The 18,880-nt window shown below is 56.0% G+C and overlaps 2 protein-coding genes across 2 annotated transcripts; both read right to left on the minus strand.

The window, feature by feature from the left end:
• Positions 1-1,594: 1,594 nt before the first annotated feature.
• LOC137660673 (hemoglobin subunit beta) lies at positions 1,595-3,041 on the minus strand. Its single transcript, XM_068395646.1, has 3 exons — positions 2,865-3,041; positions 2,528-2,750; positions 1,595-1,841 (listed from the first exon to the last, which is right to left on the minus strand). Exons 1-3 carry the CDS (start codon positions 2,954-2,956, stop codon positions 1,713-1,715), a joined length of 444 nt encoding a protein of 147 aa, XP_068251747.1. The 5' UTR covers positions 2,957-3,041; the 3' UTR covers positions 1,595-1,712.
• A 4,808-nt stretch (positions 3,042-7,849) lies between these two features.
• On the minus strand, positions 7,850-9,486 carry LOC137660540 (hemoglobin subunit rho). The gene is made up of 3 exons (XM_068395430.1): positions 9,356-9,486; positions 9,033-9,255; positions 7,850-8,014 (listed from the first exon to the last, which is right to left on the minus strand). Exons 1-3 carry the CDS (start codon positions 9,445-9,447, stop codon positions 7,886-7,888), a joined length of 444 nt encoding a protein of 147 aa, XP_068251531.1. The 5' UTR covers positions 9,448-9,486; the 3' UTR covers positions 7,850-7,885.
• Positions 9,487-18,880: the final 9,394 nt, after the last annotated feature.

Consider the following 18,880-nt stretch of genomic DNA (forward strand, 5'->3'; position numbering starts at 1 on the left):
AATCAATGAGGTTGGAAGAGCCCTCTGGGCTCATCGAGTCCAACCATTGCCCTGACACCACCATGGCAACTAGACCAGGGCACTAAGGGCCATGTCCAGGCTTTTCTTAAACCCCTCCAGAGATGGTGACTCCACCACCTCCCTGGGCAGCCCCTTCCAATGGCTAATGACCCTTGCTGAGAAGAAATGCTTCCTAATGTCCAACCTGACCCTCCCCTGGCCAAGCTTGAGGCTGTGTCCTCTTGTCCTATCGCTAGGACAAGAGGATCAAACAGGATCACCCTTTTCACCCCATTTCTGCTTTCATCCACACCCATGAAGGGCAGGTGAAATGGGTGTTGAACACAGGGTTTGCCACTGCAGGATCTGCTGTGGGCTCAAAAAGCAGCAAAAGCTCAACTCAGGGATGCCCAGCCCCAGGGGAGCCCAGGGCCTTTCTCTTCTGAACCTGCCCTGACCAGGCTGCCATATTTCACATCTTCCCCCACGTTCAGCCAGGCTGCACCCAGCCTCCCTTGGCAGGAGGAGATGTTTGGGCTTCATGTGAATTGCTCCTCTGGGACACCCCTGAGCACACTGGGGGTGATGCACCCTCACCAGGAGCAATGCCCTTGCATGGACAGTAGGAAGCATTTCTTCTCAGCAAGGGTCATTAGCCATTGGAAGGGGCTGCCCAGGGAGGTGGTGGAGTCACCATCTCTGGAGGGGTTGAAGAAAAGCCTGGCCATGGCACTTAGTGCCCTGGTCTAGTTGCCATGGTGGTGTCAGGGCAATGGTTGGACTCGATGATCCCAGAGGGCTCTTCCAACCTCATTGATTCTGGGATTCTGGGATTCTGTGAGATGTGGCTGTGCCCTCTTTTTTTCCTTTAAAAAGTGACCACGTCCTTTCAGCGAACCGGTGCTTTTGCTGCATCATGTTCAGTTCAGATGGTGCTTCCCATGCCAAGAACAAGCTCTGCCCTGGAGAGACCTGCTCTGCAGACACTTGAACACCCAAAACGCTCTGCGTGCACAGACCATCGATTGATACTGACATCCAGAAAATTACTGGTGGTCACCCCTATAAGCAGGACTGGGCCCCCTGGAACTGCAGAACTGGCAGACCAGGGTGAACAAGAAGTGCATAAACAGAGTCTGGACAGGTCTTGATAGCAAAATGTTTATCTAAAACCTCCCCCCACCCAGCTGGCTGCTTGGCCAGTATGAGTCAGCTAATTTCTTGTAGGCTTTATGCCAGGAATGAGCCGGGCTAGATTAAAGTCTTCACTTTGTTTATCCTTAAAAAATATGAAACCTCCAAGTTCCCCTTGTCCGCGAGAAGACACGCAGGTTTCACAGTGAAATACCCACCAGTTCCCCAGTGTGTGACCACAGGGGTAGAAGGGCTGTATCTGCCCGATACTCTCCAAGTATGATTTCCAGAGGCAAACCCCACACAACCCCCCCAAAACCACACAGAACAAAGGGAGGAGGTATTTTCTGGGAGCGAAACGCCCACCCTGCTCAAGCTTACAGCCCAGTCTGCCCGTGGGTGCCCGAGGTCCCCGTCCCCCCCAACCCCTCCAGCCTCCCAGGGACACACGGACTCGGTGGAGGCTTCACAGCAGGAGCTTTATTTGGCTGTTACAGGCTGTCAGCTCCAGAGCAGCGTGTCGGCTGGCGCACGACACGCAGCTGGAGGAAGCTGCAGGCGCTTTTCCTGCTGACTCTTTAGTGGTACTTGCGGGCCAGGGCGTGGGCCACCACACGGACCAGCTTTTGCCAGGCAGCGTGGCATTCGGGAGTGAAATCCTTGGTGAAGTGGGCGGCCAGGACGATGATCAGGATGTCACCCAGGAGCTGGGGGAACAAGAGCACCCTCAGGTTAGCAGTGCCCAGGAGCCTGCACATCCCCACGCAAGCACTCGTGTTAGACCAGGGAAACCTCCGGGCATTTTGTAGACTTAAAAATATCCCTGGAGTCCTTTTTAAGATGGACCTTACACTTGTTCTCTGCTCTTACTCTGGAGATTCAGGGATTACTTCCCCACTGGGAAACCCTCAGCTGCAGAGACACAGGAGCCAGGGTTTCCACTCCCTCTAGGTCCTGCTCCTCTTTTGCTTTTGGCATCTAGCTGCCATGTCTTGCTCCTCACTCCTCTCTCCTTTCTCCTCCTTGCCAAGCTTCACTCTTGCTCCTTCGCTTTCCCCTTGGCTCAAACCTCTTCCTGCTCAACAGCTGCTTTCGCTTTACTCTCCCCCTCCCTTTCCGCGCTGAAACCACCTCACTTGCACCCTCCAGACAGCTTCTCCATAATCACCACCTCTCGGCCCCTTCGGTGCTTCCTCACCGAGCTGCAGCTTGGTCCCTTCCCTCTCCGTCCCTCTCCTGCATCTCCCCCTTGCCCCAACCACCAGCCCCTCTTCCTCCTGCACCGACATGTCTAGGGTAAAACCCTCCCATGGCAGGGCTCGAGATTAGGGGAGAAGCTGCCCGCAGAGACACGGTGGGGAGGACGGGTCCCCCAGTCAAGAGCACGGCTCACCCTGAAGTTCTCGGGGTCCACGTGCAGCTTGTCGCAGTGCAGCTCGGACAGCTGGGCAAAGGTGTTCTTGATGTTGTCCAGGTTCTTGACAGCATCCCCGAAGGAGGTGAGCACTTTCTTGCCATGGGCACGGACCATGGGGTTGCCAAGGATGGCGGTGGCGCTGGAGAGGTTCCCGAAGGAAGTGAAGAACCTCTGGGTCCAGGGGTAGACGACCAGCAGCCTGGGGAGAGACGGAGGGACACAAGCAGACACACAGACACGTTAATGCTCCTGTGATTGGAGTGGTTTCTCTATCCAGGGAGCAGCTGAGCAGACGCCTGGGAGCTGGACCTACCTGCCCAGGGCCTCGGCACCGCAGTCGGCCACATTGACCTTGCCCCAGACGCTGGTGATGAGCTGCTTCTCTTCGGCTGTCCAGTGCACCATGGTGTCGGCTGGAGGGTAGCGTGTGGCTGCCGGCGGGTACGGAGGAGGTCTCGGCTCTTGCTCCCAAGGGGATCGCACTCTGGCTCACCCCGTCCCCACTTTTATACGCTACGCTGGGCCCCTCCTCTTCCCCCTGCACCCCTCCATTGGCTGGGCCCCCGGGGGGGGCCCTGGCACCCCGAGGGAGGGGACACAGCATCAGGGTGGGGTCCCAGGGCAAGGTGCCCAGATCCACGGCTGGACGGGCTGGCAAGCCGCCCTCCCCCTGTCTTTGATTCCCAGCCCTGCAGCTCCCTACCGAAGGGTGGCATTTATCTCCACGCAAAGTCCGAGCACGGCGCCACGCGAGTGCCACAAGAGCCCTTGGAGGAACGTGCGTGCGAGGCTGGGTGCCCCCGGACGGTGCAAACCACGGCGGGCTGCACGGCTGCGAGTCAGGAGACTCAGGCTGTTGGGTCCTCCCTCTGAATGCACCAGCGGCGTGCAAGCAGTTCCTCTTTGTCCTCTTCTTGCGGGACCTGTCAGGTTTTGGGTTCTCCTTGTTCTTCCCTATCAGCTATTTAACACAGAATCCCAGAATCAACCAGGTTGGAAGAGCCCTCTGGGATCATCGAGTCCAACCATTGCCCTGACACCACCATGGCAACTAGACCAGGGCACTAAGTGCCATGTCCAGGCTTTTCTTAAACCCCTCCAGAGATGGGGACTCCACCACCTCCCTGGGCAGCCCCTTCCAACGTCTAATGACCCTTGCTGAGAAGAAATGCTTCCTAATGTCCAACCTGAACCTCCCCTGGCCAAGCTTGAGGCTGTGTCCTCTTGTCCTGTCGCGTGCTAACTTTAGGGTGACACTAAGAGAAGCACGGGCAGTGGCTTGCAGTCAGAGAGCTCCTGTCTCAAAGACCCTGTTAGCAATGGTCAAGCAAGGCTGGAAGAGAAACATCATAACCCAGGGCACACCAACTGCCTGCAGGGTGCTAGCTCGCAGGTGCCCCAGGAGAGGTGGGGAAGAGTGGGTATACTGGGGTCTACGCAGACACGCAGCAGGAGATGGTGCCTGACCTAGCGATATGGCAGCCAGAGGAGCAGTGGTCCTCCCGAGCGGTGGCAGAGGCAGCTGGGTCTCCTGGGGCTGCCCATCTGCTCCTGCTCCCAGCAGACTGGGCTGGAGGTGGAGGGGTGGACTGGAGGTGGTGGGGTGGGCTGCAGGTGCTGGGGTGGGATGCAGGTGGTGGGGGGGGATGCAGGTGGTGGGGTGGGATGCAGGTGCTAGAGTGGGATGCAGGTGGTGGGGTGTGATGCAGGTGCTGGGGTGGGATGCAGGTGATGGGGATGGAGCTTGTGGGGCTGGATCCAGGCAGCACACAGCAATGCCAGCTGGTCCAGCGGGGTCTGGATGCCCGACGTGTTTGCATCGGCCATGGTCTGTGGGCTGCCACCATTACTGATGGCTGCACCGTTTCGCCTCTGCCTGCTCACTTCAGGGGGGTGCTTGGCCAAAGGGCCCTGGGGCCACCCTCGGGGGGTGACACTGCTCCCAGCCCTCTGCACTGAGCACTGTTTGCTGCAGACCTGCTCTGGAGCCATTCGCTCCGCCGACTCCCTGATAAGGGAGGTGGGAGGAATTCACCGCCCAGAAACCCCAGACATGCCCCGGAGCTGCTCTGGGTGCTGTGGGGATGCTGAAAGGAGGCAGGAGGCTGGTGAGGGCCGTGGTCCTCTGCGTGGCATGGACACAGCCAGGGAATTTTGTTCTGCTTGTGGAAAGTCAGATGAAGGGGCCAGTGAAAGCAGCTGCTCTGTCCTTCCTGTACATGAAATTACCATTCTTGGCAGGTTTTTTGCATAGTAGATGGTTGTGTCTATTACATTCTGCCTTTAATAATCTAAGAATTATAATGATTTAGAGAAAAAACAACAAAAAAAAGCATTTTTCCTTCCATGAAGAAAATTACAGATGATGGACCTAATCTCACTGCCACTTCTCCATGTTTTTGTACAAAGTTTTGTTCCACTTAATCTGTGAAAGACTTAAAAGGTTAAAGCCAACGATGTTACCTGATGTCTCAAAAATCCCCGGAGTGTTTCTGTTTGTATTTTGTAGTGTGTGTGTTTGTGTTTTGTCTTGAATGTTCCCCTGGATTCTCCAGCTTCGATGGGTCTTCGACGGATGCCCCCTCCCTGGCAGTGTTCAAGGCCAGGCTGGATGGGGCTTGGAGCAACCTGGTCTGGTGGAAGGTGTCCCTGCCCGTGGCAGGGGGTTGGAACTGGATGGGCTTTAAGGTCCCTTCCAACCCAAACCAGTCTGTGATTCTGTGATATAGCATACTTCATACCCCAAAATAAACGAGCTGTCCTGGCAAAGCAGCATTTCTACTGTTGGTAGAGCTGTCTTGATCAGATTGCTTGTTCACACAAAATAATTCAGCCCTAAGAAACAGCTTTGCAGGGACAATCTCTCACTGCGTGCAGGGTGAAGTCTGTCCTCTTGTCGTCTTCTTCTTGGCAACCGTCTTTACAAAGATGAATGAATGGTTTGGGTTGGAAGGGACCTTTAAAGGCCATCTAGTCCAACCCCCCTGCAGTGAACAGGGACACCTTCCACCAGACCAGGTTGCTCACAGCCCAGTCCAACCTGACCTGGCATGTGTTCAGGGATGGGGCATCTACCATCTCTCTGGACAACACCTTCCAGTGTTTCATCACCCTCAGCGTAAAACATTTCTTCCTTATATCTAGTCTAAATCTACCTTCTTTTTGTTGAAAACCATGACCCCTTGGCCTATTGCAACAGACCCTGCTAAAAAGTCTGTCCCCATCTTTCTTATAGGCCCCCTTTAAGTACTGAAAGGCCACAATAAGGTCTCCCTGGAGCCTTCTGTTCTCCAGGCTGAACAGCCCCAGCTCTCTCAGGCTGTCTCCAGAGCAGAGGGGCTCCAGCCCTCGGAGCATCTCCGTGGCCTCCTCTGGACTCGCTCCAACAGCTCCGTGTCCTTCTCCTGTTGGGGGCCCCAGAGCTGGACGCAGCACTGCAGGGGGGTCTCCCGAGAGCGGAGCAGAGGGGCAGAATCCCCTCCCTCGCCCTGCTGGCCACGCTGCTGGGGATGCAGCCCAGGACACCGTTGGCTTTCTGGGCTGCCAGCGCACGTTGCCGGCTCACGGTGAGCTTCTTGTCACCCATCACCCCCAAGTCCTTCTCCTCAGGGCTGAAACAAGCAGAATTTATTGGTCACTCTGATTGCAGCAGGCAGTCTCCCACGCCAAGCTTTACCAGAGCCCTTATCAGCAGGAGTGGCAGCTGTACCCAGCCTCTGGATCCAGGCCAGCCTCTTCTGTCTCCTCCAAAACATGCAAATTCTTTTGTCTTAAGGCAGTAGGTCTCAAGGGTGTCTTTGTTCCCACTATATTTGCTGTGATCTTCCTTTCCCAGCTGAACAGCCCTGTCTGGGCTCATCCCACTCTGTGCCAGCATCTCGTGGTCTCCCAGCTGAAGGCAGGAGCTCGCCCCTTCACCATGGAGTGGAAGCAGCAGACAGCAAAGGGGGATGTGCGTCCTCTCCCAGGCAACCAGCGATAGGACAAGAGGACACAGCCTAAAGCTTGGCCAGGGGAGGGTCAGGTTGGCCATTAGGAAGCATTTCTTCTCAGCAAGGGTCATTAGCCATTGGAAGGGGCTGCCCAGGGAGGTGGTGGAGTCACCATCTCTGGAGGGGTTGAAGAAAAGCCTGGCCATGGCACTTAGTGCCCTGGTCTAGTTGCCATGGTGGTGTCAGGGCAATGGTTGGACTCGATGAGCCCAGAGGTCTCTTCCAACCTGGTTGATTCTGTGATTCTGTGATTTGATTCCTGCCTTCCCACCAGCTGCTGGAGGTGCTTCAGTTGAGGAGGCACTACTGACACCGCGTCCTCTGCAAAGAGGTTTTGGAGCTACTGATGCAGCACTGCTAGGACTAGGCAGTGTCATTTCAATACGAGACTTGCCGTGGTGTTCATCTAGCCTGCACCCAGGGCTCATCTCTAACCCCTCTTTGGGGTCAGATGGGCTGTTGGTGGTCACAACTTTGCTCTTGCTTCACACAAGAGAGAGGCAACTGTCACTTGGAAAGCCTGGCACACCGGCTCTGCAACACCAGCGCCACAACCTGCCCCGTGCCTGTACCTCTAATTGCAGGTTAAGGCCAGGACCGTGGAGTCATAGAATCAGAGACTGGCTTGGGTTGGAAGGGACCTTAAAGATCATCTAGTTCCAACCCCCTGCCACAGGCAGGGACACCTTCCACTAGACCAGGTCGCTCCAAGCCCCAGCCTGAGAGAGTTGGGGATGTTCAGCCTGGAGAAGAGAAGGCTCCGGGGAGACCTTCTAGCACCTTCCAGTACCTGAAGGGGCTACAGGAAAGCTGGAGAGGGGCTTTTGACAAGAGCATGGAGTGACAGGATGAGGGGGAACGGTTTTAAACTGAAAGAGGGGAGATTGAGATGAGATGTGAGGAAGAAATTCTTGACTGTGAGGGTGGTGAGACCCTGGCCCAGGTTGCCCAGAGAAGCTGTGGCTGCCCCCTCCCTGGCAGTGTTCAAGGGCAGGTTGGATGGGGCTGGGAGCAACCTGGGCTGGTGGAAGGTGTCCCTGCCCGTGGCAGGGGTTGGGACTGGATGTCCTTTAAGGTCCCTTCCAACCCAAACCATTTATGATTCTACCATTTCGGAGACACCCCAACTAGCCCGGGAAAGTGCCCTCCCTTCTGGCCAGCCTGACTGCCTTTCTGGACCATGATGCTCCCAGCAGCCCTGAGCCCATCTTCCCCCTTTCATGCCCCTCGCTCCCTTCCTCCCACCCCACAGGGAGCCACAGAGACACAGGAGCACACTAAGAAGTCCAGAAAAATGTGGTTTTTTTATTGACTGTTACAGACACATCTGCCTCCCGAGGGTTTAATGGTACTTGTAGGCCAGAGCGTGGGCCACCACACCGACCAGCTTCTGCCAAGTGGCCTGGCAGGCAGGGGTGAAGTCCTTGTTGAAGTGTGCAGCCAGCACGATGATGAGGATGTCTCCCAGGAGCTGGAGAGGAGAAGGAAGGAAATCAGGTCAGCATGGTGCTGAGCACCCCTTCGCCCCGCACAGGACCCAGGGACCAGGGGCTGGAGGGGACCCAGCTCTCGGGTGGGTCCTGCAGGCTGCGACCCAGGGAAGTTTTAGCTGAATTCTCTGTGCAGGAAAATAGTCCTGGTGCACCATATGCACCAGTATCCACCTGCTCTCTCTCTGCTTCTTCTCATACCTGCTTTTTCCAGCCTCTAGACTTTATTTCTGCACATTGTCTGTCTTTTTTCTTTTCTTTTTCCTGCGATGAATCCCCATGCCTACTTGAGCAGAGGCCTAGGGTCAGCGTGAGGTCTACCTATTACATCCCCAAAGTCAGGCTTAAACAGAGACTGAAACAGAGGCCATCACCCACATCCACCTTCCAGTCCTTCTAGTCCCTTCCAGCCTGAACTGCTCCCTCTCTTCACCCACAGTGACTCCTCACCCCCCTGTACTCTGACCTCTTTTGCTTCATTCCCCTCCTGCTCCTCTCCCTCATCTGCTGACCTTGTCCCAGTCTGCATCTCTTCCCACCAGTGTCCAGCCCCTGACCATTCCACACTTGCTTTTCCCTCTCCTCCCATGTCTGCCAGCCTTGGAAAAAGAGGAGATGAAGTAGTGCCCATCCTTGGGGCCAGGAGGTGCCAGGGAGAGGCTGCCCATGGCACCAACACAGCGGGACTTCCCTCCATGCTCTCCACCCTCAGCCCCACTCAGCACCCTGGCATCCTTCTCCCGTTTCTCTTAAGCCATGCCTGCACGAGCCTCCAGGCTCTCAGAGCATCTCCCTGCAGTTGTCCCCAAACCCCTCACAGCCTGGAGCCTGGCATGTCCCCAGCATTATCCACTTCCCAACCTTCCCCTCTCCAGCAATTTCCATCCAAGCTGTTTGGTAATTAAAATATATGTTATTTATGCTTGTTTGAAACCCTCCAGGCACTGAGATACTCTGCAGGATGGAGGGAGAGAGGGTCAAGCCCAGAGCGCAGCTCACCCTGAAGTTCTCGGGGTCCACGTGCAGCTTGTCGCAGTGCAGCTCGGACAGCTTGGAATAGGTCGCCTTGAGGTTGTCCAGGTTCTTGATGGCATCCCCGAAGGAGGTGAGCACTTTCTTGCCATGGGCACGGACCTTGGGGTTGCCGATGATGGCGGTGGGGCTGGAGAGGTTCCCGAAGTTATCAAAGAACCTCTGGGTCCAGGGGTAGACGATCAGCAGCCTGGGGAGAGATGGAGGGACACGTTAATGCTCCCAAATGCTCAAGCCACAGTTTCCATCTCCAGGGAGCAGCTGAGCAGATGCTCAGGAGCTGGACCTACCTGGCCAGGGCTTCGGCACCGCATTCCTCCACGTTGACCTTGCTCCAGACGCTGGCGATGAGCTGCTTCTCTTCGGCTGTCCAGTGCACCATGGTGGCAGGCGGCTTTGCCCAGAGCTGCAGGAGGACACAGACCCCGTAGCTGAGCTGCAGACCCCACGGAGGCTTTTATCCCCTGCCAGCAGCTCCTCCCTGTCCTGCACTGTGGGGTCATTGGCTGGGGATAGCGTGGGGGGTCCCACCAGCAGTGGGTTGGTCTGTCCACTAAGTGGTCAGTCTGCAGCGAGGTGTGGTCTTCAAGAAAAAAGCCCCATGACTTGCTTAACGGGCAGGCTCAGGACACAATACCCTCTTATCTCCCTCTCCTTTCCCTCACGACTGCCTGGTCACAACAGGCGTGCACTTGCCACCCCATGCCCTGCAGCAGGCACTGACCCATGTGCAAGGTGCGCAGTGACAGGACAAGGGGCAACGGGCACAAACTGAAACACGGGAAGTTCCATCTGAATATGAGGAGGAACTTCTTTGGTGTGAGGGTGCCAGAGCCCTGGCACAGGCTGCCCAGGGAGGGGGGAGTCTCCTTCTCTGGAGATATTCAAACCCGCCTGGACACGACCCTGTGCAACGTGCTGTGGGTGACCCTGCTTGGGCAGGGATTGGGCTGGGTGATCTCCAGAGGGCCCTTCCAACCCCAACCACTCTGTGGGTCTGTGATCAGGTGAAAGTGTGGAAAACTTCAGCCTGTCAGTCCATTTCCTCCACACTTGAACCATACGCTGGAGACCCACAGATGTGCAGCCATGCTTGGTGTTGATGAAACAGAGATCACCTCCTTGTGCTTCATATTTTGAGGAATGACCAGAGATGATCAGGATTTCGAGATGCTTAGAGGGCTGGAGCCCCTCTGCTCTGGAGACAGGCTGAGAGAGCTGGGACTGTTCAGCCTGGAGAAGAGAAGGCTCCGGGGAGACCTTCTAGCACCTTCCAGTGCCTGAAGGGGCTACAGGAAAGCTGGAGAGGGGCTTGTTACAAGGGCATGGAGTGACAGGACAAGGGGGAACAGTTTTAAACTGCAAGAGGGGAGATTGAGATGAGATGTCAGGAAGAAATTCTTGGCTGTGAGGGTGATGAGAGCCTGGCCCAGGCTGCCCAGAGAAGCTGTGGCTGCCCCCTCCCTGGCAGTGTTCAAGGCCAGGTTGGATGGGGCTTGGAGCAACCTGGTGTGGTGGAAGGTGTCCCTGCCTGTGGCAGGGGGGTGGAACTGGATGGGCTTTAAGGTCCTTTCCAACCCAAACCATTCCATAATTCTATGAATACCTGTGTGGGATGCCGGTGCCAGCGCAGGGTGTGACTGTGGGCAAGCTCCTCTGCTCTTTTAATGTGTGTACAGTATTAACAAGGCAGGGAATTCACTGGCCTCTCCCTGCTGGGAAATTAAATGCCTTGCACAAGGATAGCAGGATCCACCGTGTTACAACCAGGTCAGCAACATCCCTTCCCACCAGCTCAGGGTCTGACCAAAGATCATCAAGCCCAACCGTTAACCCAGCACTGCCAAGGCCACCACTAACCCATGTCCCTCAGCACCACATCTACACGGCTTTTGAATCCCTCCAGGGATGGGGACTCCACCACTGCCCTGGGCAGCCTGTGCCAGCGCTTGACAACCCTTTCCATGAAGACATTGTCCCTGATCTCCAATCTAAACCTCCCCTGGTGCAACTTGAGGCCGGTTCCTCTCGTCCCATCACTTGTGACCTGGGAGAAGTGGGTCTCTCTGTAGGCAGTCTAGGAGGTTTCACCCAGACCTCTGACCCATTCCAGTTACAGATCGACTCATTGGAGCCACACTGAGCAGCAGCACAAGCCCATCACTGTGATGCAGTTGGGGTGGTTCACCTCTGCAGTCACATTTCAGCTCCTTGCCGCAGGGTCCTAGGAGGCATTATTCAGTTTTTTTAATTTGTGAATCCTAGGCAAGGCCCACAGGCCTCTTTCAGCAGCAAGCGAGCCACCGGTGGGGTCTGATAACACCGTGTGGAGTGGAGGCTGCTCACTGCAGATAAAAGTGTTGTGCAGGTGGCCAGCGCTTGCTTTAGTTCCTCGCCTAAAGAGCAGACACTTGGTCACACACCCTCGGTTCTTAAGGAGACCTGAAGACTTCAGAAGTTGTCAATTTTCAATAAGACAGGACTCAAAGAGGGAAATCAAATAGAATCATAGAGTCATGGAAGCATAGAATCATTTGGGTTGGGAAGGACCTTTAAGGTCATTGAGTCCAACCGTTAACCCAGCACTGCCAAGGCCACCACTAACCCCTGTACCTCAGCACCACATCTACACGGCTTTTGAATCCCTCCAGGGATGGGGACTCCACCACTGCCCTGGGCAGCCTGTGCCAGCACTTGACAACCCTTTCCATGAAGACTTTGTCCCTGATCTCCAATCTCAACCTCCTAAATAGTGCAACCCTGAACTCACAGGCAGATATTCCCATCGTGTGAGCAGACCAAAACAGCTGTCTGCTCAGCTGGGGAGGACAATAAATGTCCTAGCATGGCCTTTGCATGTATTACTCCTCTCACCCTGCAGTCTGAGTTTCCTGGCAGACCCACATTGAAAATAAACCCGAAGCCACATCTGGGTCTATTATTAGTGATGCATTTGCCTCGTCTCTGATGGGAGGCTCATTTTCAGCTCTGCAAAGCCAGACTTTAAAAGAGAGAAGATAATGGTGCTTTTCTTCTTCGTTTGAACCAGCAGCAGGAAAAAGCTCAGGGAGGGGTTGCAGAGAGCAGGGGGGGTGCAAAGCTGGGACAAGCAGGACAACATCAAACACAGAGGCTTGGAGGAGAGTATTAACTGGAGTATTAATATTTTTTAAAATATGGTTAATAAATGCTGTTTTTTCTGGAATTTGAAGAAAAGCAGGCAGAGACGTGCCTCGTAGTGAGAAGCCTCAGGTCCCCGGCCCACGCTTTGACCCGTGCAGGGTCTGTTGCTGCTGGTACAGCCACGGGAGCAGGACTTCACAGGGTGGTTAACGATGGTCACAAAGGGGAAGGGGAGGGCAGAGGGAACTGAAGAGGGAACTAAGTGCCATGTCCAGGCTTTTCTTAAACCCCTTCAGAGATGGTGACTCCACCACCTCTGTGGACTCCACAAACCATAAGGAAACCAGCAGAGCGGCTGCTATAAACCCCCCCAGGATGTGGTCAGTGATGAATTCAGGGCACGCAGAGCAGCAGCAGGCTGGGCTGAGCCACCACAGCTCACACAGCTTTCCCTGGCTGGGGCTGCCTGCTCACCAGCCTCAACACGAAAGGCAAGGAGAATTTCTGAAAATGCAATTTTTTTTTTTTTTCTTAGGAGGGAAAGGGAGAATAGGAAAGACCACAAACAGAAGAGGTAGGGGCACACCACGGTGGAGGCTGGGAGCAGTTTTACAGCAAGCAGGCAGGGAGCTGGATGTTATCACTGCAAGGAGAGACATCTAATTTATCCGTGGCTCGTTGCCCGAGGCACTCTGCCTTCAACACAAAGACATCCCAATTTTTTTCCTGTGCCCTAACAATAAACTAAGGGAAAATATAACTGCAAGTTAAATAGATGCCTCTCTGCCCCTGCTGTGGATCCGTAATTTCAGGATCCAGGTTTAACCCTTTGCACCCTTTAGGCCTGACTCCAAGGGGTGCAGGGCTTGCTCTGACTGCTCTGGCCTGAATATCAGGCCACATAATGACTTGCTTATCATGCAGGCGTGGACCTCAGTGTTTTAATTGACTTTTAGAGCCTTTTACTGTATTGCTTTTATTTTGTAGGAGATCTCCCAGGTCTGAAATTTGAGTCTCAGGTGACACTGTCTGGAGGTTGGGGGCTGGTTGCCACAGAAATGCAGAGAGGACCTCCAGGGCACGGCAGGAGATGTGACCTGACCCTGCTCATACACCCCTGTCCCTACAGCCCTGTAAAGGGATTCACCAGGACATCCTCAGCCCTAAAGCCAGTCCAGCCCCATAGGCTGTGGGGGGGTCAGAGCTGAGTGAGGGGAAGGGATGAGAGGCACAAGGTCAGGCATAAGAGCCAGGATATTCAAGGAAAAGCTAAAGATTTAATGAAACAGCTTCTGAGTTATCCCTCAACACCAGAACTCGGGCAAAAGCAATCCAGAAATAGGCTAAAGCAGCTTTTTTATTCATGAGGAGCTGTCTCCAAGGCAGTCTCATTTCAGGCAGTGTTTCTCCTGCCTATAACCGAGCTGATGGTTTGCTCTCACCCCCCACCCTCGCTGGGGTTTTCATCTGCTCAGCACAAGAGGGACACAGGCTCCCAGCAAGAGGGTCCAGCCCGTGCCTTCCCACCAGAACCTCTGCCCTGGGCTGCAAAACGAGCCCACGTGAGGTCTGGGCTGGAGGGGACACCCGAGTGGGACAGCTTGAGTGAGGGACACGGTGGGTGCAGCACGTCCTGGGGTGCAGAGGAGGAGCAACGGGGCAGGGGCTGGGGGAGCCAGATGGGTTTTCCAGCTGTGACCAGGTGTGTGATGAGTCTCCCATCGCAGCACCCGTTGCTGCTGGACCGTGCTGTACTGTAGCAGAATCACCAAATCAGTGAGGTTGGAAGAGCCCTCTGGGCTCATCAAGTCCAACCATTGCCCTGACACCACCATGGCAACTAGACCAGGGCACTAAGTGCCATGGCCAGGCTTTTCTTAAACCCCTCCAGAGATGGTGACTCCACCACCTCCCTGGGCAGCCCCTTCCAATGGCTAATGACCCTTGCTGAGAAGAAATGCTTCCTAATGGCCAACCTGACCCTCCCCTGGCCAAGCTTGAGGCTGTGTCCTCTTGTCCTATCGCTAGCACCACTTCTCCCAGAGCAGGGCTCGGGCTGGTGCAGCGATGCAGCCCGGCTCCCAGCTATCAGCCTGGCAGAGGTTGGTTGGGACCCCACCGTGCCCAGCTCCCCCCTATCACCCACGGGCAGCCCATGGCCGCCCACGCCCTGCGAGCCCCGCGCCAGATCGCTCCTCGCCACCCTCGCTGCGAGCCGAGATAAAAGCCAGCGCCCAGCCGTGCTCGGGGTGTGACAGCCTGTTTTCTGCCCCTGGATTTAGCAGAAATGGGCTGTGTTATTCGTGGGGCTGGGGTCCTGCTCTCTGCCCCACAGGCATGCCTCCCATCAGCTGCCACCGTTTGCTAGTCACACCAGTGTGCAGCCCTGGTATTTATGGAGTAAACTGAGTTTTCCTGTCCTTTTTTCTCTTAGAGCAGGTGAGAGGTGTTACAGGACAGGATTTCAGCACCTGAAATCCTTTTACAAGGGCATGGAGTGATAGGATGAGGGGGAACGGTTTTAAACTGAGAGAGGGGAGATTGAGATGAGATCTGAGGAAGAAATTCTTGGCTGTGAGGGTGGTGAGACCCTGGCCCAGGTTGCCCAGAGAAGCTGTGGCTGCCCCCTCCCTGGCAGTGTTCAAGGGCAGGTTGGATGGGGCTTGGAGCAACCTGGTCTGGTGGAAGGTGTCCCTGCCCGTGGCAGGGGGTTGGAACTAGATGATCTTTAAGGTCCCTTCCGACCCAAACCAGTCTGTGATTCTATGATTCCATGACCTCCTTCATCACTGCCCAGTGCCCAAAGGCAGCGTTCACACCAGAGCAAAGCGTGTACCAACACAGCTGATGAGGAGGATGGGAGCTGACCCTCAGTCACCGAGCCCTCCCCTCTGCTCCTCGAGCGATGTGGGGAGCCCGAAGTGTGTGTTCCCCAGGGCCCCTGGCACTGCCAGAGCCGGTGAGAGAGGAGAGAGGAAGGGTGTTCCCGGACCCTGGTCCCAGCTCAGCCCCACGGAGATGCTGTTATTTGGGACTCCCTGGGAGAAAGGGGCTCGGTTTGGTTTGGGTTGGAAGGGACCTTAAAGATCATCCAGTTCCAACCAGCTTTGTCCATTGCCAGCATTAACTGCTTGAAAGGCACCAGGGAAACACAACCCGTGCAGGAAATGTGCTCCTGACCCAGGTGGTCCCATGCCACAGCCAGGAAAGCCCCTGTCTGAGCTCTGTGATGCCCCTTCATGACCCCATAGGAGCCTTCCTTGCCCACGGGGGCATCTTTCATTAGCAAGTGCTCTGGGGCTGTGAGGTGGGGGACACGGCTCTCGTGGTTCCCAACCAGTGCTGGGGGCTTTTGGGGGAGGGTCTGTGGTTAAGGGAGCCTTCTGCCAAGCAATGACACAGAGACCCCATCTCACCCCAACCCAGAGGGATGCTTTATTTTGAGGGTCATCTTCAGACAGCCAGTCAGAAAAGCAGCTCTGAAACCAGAGCCAGGCAGGACTCACAGACTCACAGAATCAATGAGGTTGGAAGAGCCCTCTGGGATCATCGAGTCCAACCATGGCCCTGACACCACCATGGCAACTAGACCAGGGCACTAAGTGCCATGGCCAGTCTTGTCTTAAACCCCTCCAGAGATGGTGACTCCACCACCCCCCTGGGCAGCCTGTTCCACTGTCTAGTGACCCTTTCTGAGAAGAAATGCTTCCTAATGTCCAACCTGACCCTCCCCTGGCCAAGCTTGAGGCTGTGTCCTCTTGTCCTATCGCTGGTTGCCCAGGAGAAGAGCCCGACTCCCACCCCAATACACCCTCCCTTCAGGTAGTTGTAGACTGCACTAAGGTCACCTCTGAGCCTCCTCTTCTCCAGGCTAAACACCCCCACGCCCAGGGCTCGAGCCCGTTGCCTGCACCGGGATGTTTTAGATGTTTCTGCCTCTCTCCCACCATAAGCCGAGCACCACGAGCTGGCCCCCGCGGCAGGGTGCTGAGTCACGACAGGCTCCCCCAGCCCGGCTGCGTGCGGGTGATAACGGCACAAACAGGAGCCTGGCTGCAGAGATAAGGCAGCCCTGGCCGAGGAGCAGCGGGGCCCTTGGTGCTGTGTCAGACTTGTGACGCAGCAGAAAATATTTCTGCTGAGGCACCGTGGCAACCGGCTGGAAAATATTTTGCTTTTTCTTTTTTTTTTTTTAATTTTAAACTGAAAGAGGGGAGATTGAGATGAGATGTGAGGAAGAAATTCTTGGCTGTGAGGGTGGTGAGAGCCTGGCCCAGGTTGCCCAGAGAAGCTGTGGCTGCCCCCTCCCTGGCAGTGTTCAAGGCCAGGTTGGATGGGGCTTGGAGCAACCTGGTGTGGTGGAAGGTGTCCCTGCCCGTGGCAGGGGGTTGGGACTGGATGGGCTTTAAGGTCCCTTCCAACCCAAACCATTCCATGATTCCATGATAACCAGCCCCTCTTCTTCATCCTCCCCTCTTGTTCTGTTTCAAGTCTCTGGTGGGGGGTAGTGAAATGTGTCGGCTAGTTTTGAAGCTGTTCCTATCGCCATAGAAGAGGGAAGCCCCCACCTTGCTCCCCCTCCCAAAGAAAGGCTCTCAGGGGACCAGAGGGCTCCCCTGCTTCTCCCCGTGCTGGCCAGCAGGCAGAGCTCCTTGCAGGGAAACTGAGGCACGGAGCAGGGCAGCTGCATCCCAAGGGTCACAAAATGGCAGGGCAGGATCCCCGTCAGGGAAGGGGGACGTTTGCTGTCCCGTGCCTTCCTCCTACCCCACGGACACAGATCTAATCCTCCTTAGCCAGGCTTTAGTTGGCATTCCAGCTGGGAATTGTTTCGCCCTCACAAGCAGGCTCACAGCCAGGATTTGGAGGCACCATCACTGCCCTGGGAAGCACCTTGTGGCACTCCTGGGGGCAACCCCTGTGCCAGTCCACACTGGGAGGAGAACCCACAGACCTTGGGGCCGGTGCAAATGGAAGCAAACCCTCTTTTTCCAGGCAGGGAAACTGAGGCACGGACCTAAGGAGGGGAGGGGGAAAGAAAAGCAAGGCTGGCCAAGCCACCCTGCAAGAGTCACTGGGGCAGAGTCGGCTTGTTCCCCCCTGGACCCCCCCGCCTCCCCGTGAGCCCCCCGTGGCACCGTGTGGGTTGTGCCCAGGGAAAGGTGCGTCGCGGCTGCGGGGTCCTGGCATGGCACCGGACCTACGACCGCAGACCCCTGTGCGGTGGGTGCAGTCTGGGGGGGTGGCAAACCCGCTGTGGGGGCCCGGTGGGCACCCCGCTGCCGTGGTTCCTCCTCCCTCTAGTGGGGTGAGAGGGGAAACTGAGGCACGGCCCTTGTGCCGCCAGCCTGCGAGGTTGGGCGGGGGGAAGCCCAGCGGTACCTGGGCTCCCACCTGTGACTGGGATTTCCAGAGGAGGTGCTGGGATTCCCATGCCCCAAGCCCTTCCCCAGTTTGGGTGCTGGTTTTCCAGCTGGGCAGTGGAAACGCGCTGTTAATCTGGATTTGCTCCGATGCTGCTCTCAGAAGCACCACCCAGGTTTGCTGTCCCATGTGGTGAGGGGCAGAGGAGCACAGAGCAGAGCTGGGGTGGGGGGATGAGCTGCCCCCACCTTCTCCAAGGCTTGATTTACCCCGCTCATTTCCAGAGCTGCAGCTTTTGTGTGGCTCTGGAAATTAAACCCAAGTATCCAGAATGGGAATATGGTCTGCTTATCCTAGAATGGTTTGGGTGGGAAGGGACCTTAAAGCCCATCCAGTTCCAACCCCCTGCCATGGGCAGGGACACCTTCCACCAGACCAGGTTGCTCCAAGCCCCATCCAACCTGGCCTTGAACACTGCCAGGGAGGGGGCAGCCACAGCTGCTCTGGGCAACCTGGGCCAGGGTCTCACCACCCTCACAGCCAAGAATTTCTTCCTCAGATCTCATCTCAGTCTCCCCTCTTTCAGTTTAAAACCGTTCCCCCTCGTCCTGTCACTCCATGCCCTTGTAAAAAGCCCCTCTCCAGCTTTCCTGTAGCCCCTTCAGGCACTGGAAGGTGCTAGAAGGTCTCCCCGGAGCCTTCTCTTCTCCAGGCTGAACAGCCCCAGCTCTCTCAGCCTGTCTCCAGAGCAGAGGGGCTCCAGCCCTCTGAGCATCTCCGTGGCCTCCTCTGGACTCGCTCCAACAGAAGTGAGGGCTCCTAATTCAAGTACTGGAAGAGACAGTGCACACTTGATCCCTGCCACCCATCTCAGAGCCACTCAAAGGTGGCTCGTGCTGACAGAGCCAAAAGCAGTGTCCATGGCATGACAGCTGCCTTCCTGACCAGTGCTGCACCCTGTCTTCAACATCAGGTCACACGTCCTGGTTCTCTGGGATGTGCTGAGGTTGCCTTCCAGGAACACTTGTCTCACGCTCTTTGGTTCCTGTGGGATCCACATCTGCATGGTCCCACATCTGCATGGTCCCACATCTGCATCTCTGCACTCTTCCAGCTTGTTTCTTCTTCACCCACCCTTTCAGGACCAAACCCTGCCACCCTGACCATGCCCAGCCTGGACCACCCAGACCATGAGCCTCACCAGGTATGTGGTGAAGACCAAGGAGATGTGGGCAGGGGTGTTTGGCTTGCTCTGTTAGAAGCAGAGCAGCCTGGAGCCCAGCACTGTGCTGGCAGGTGAGGCCAGATGAGCCTGGACTCTGCAGCCT

This window comes from Nyctibius grandis, chromosome 2 (assembly GCF_013368605.1).
Source record: "Nyctibius grandis isolate bNycGra1 chromosome 2, bNycGra1.pri, whole genome shotgun sequence".
In the NCBI taxonomy this organism is placed as follows: domain Eukaryota; kingdom Metazoa; phylum Chordata; class Aves; order Nyctibiiformes; family Nyctibiidae; genus Nyctibius; species Nyctibius grandis.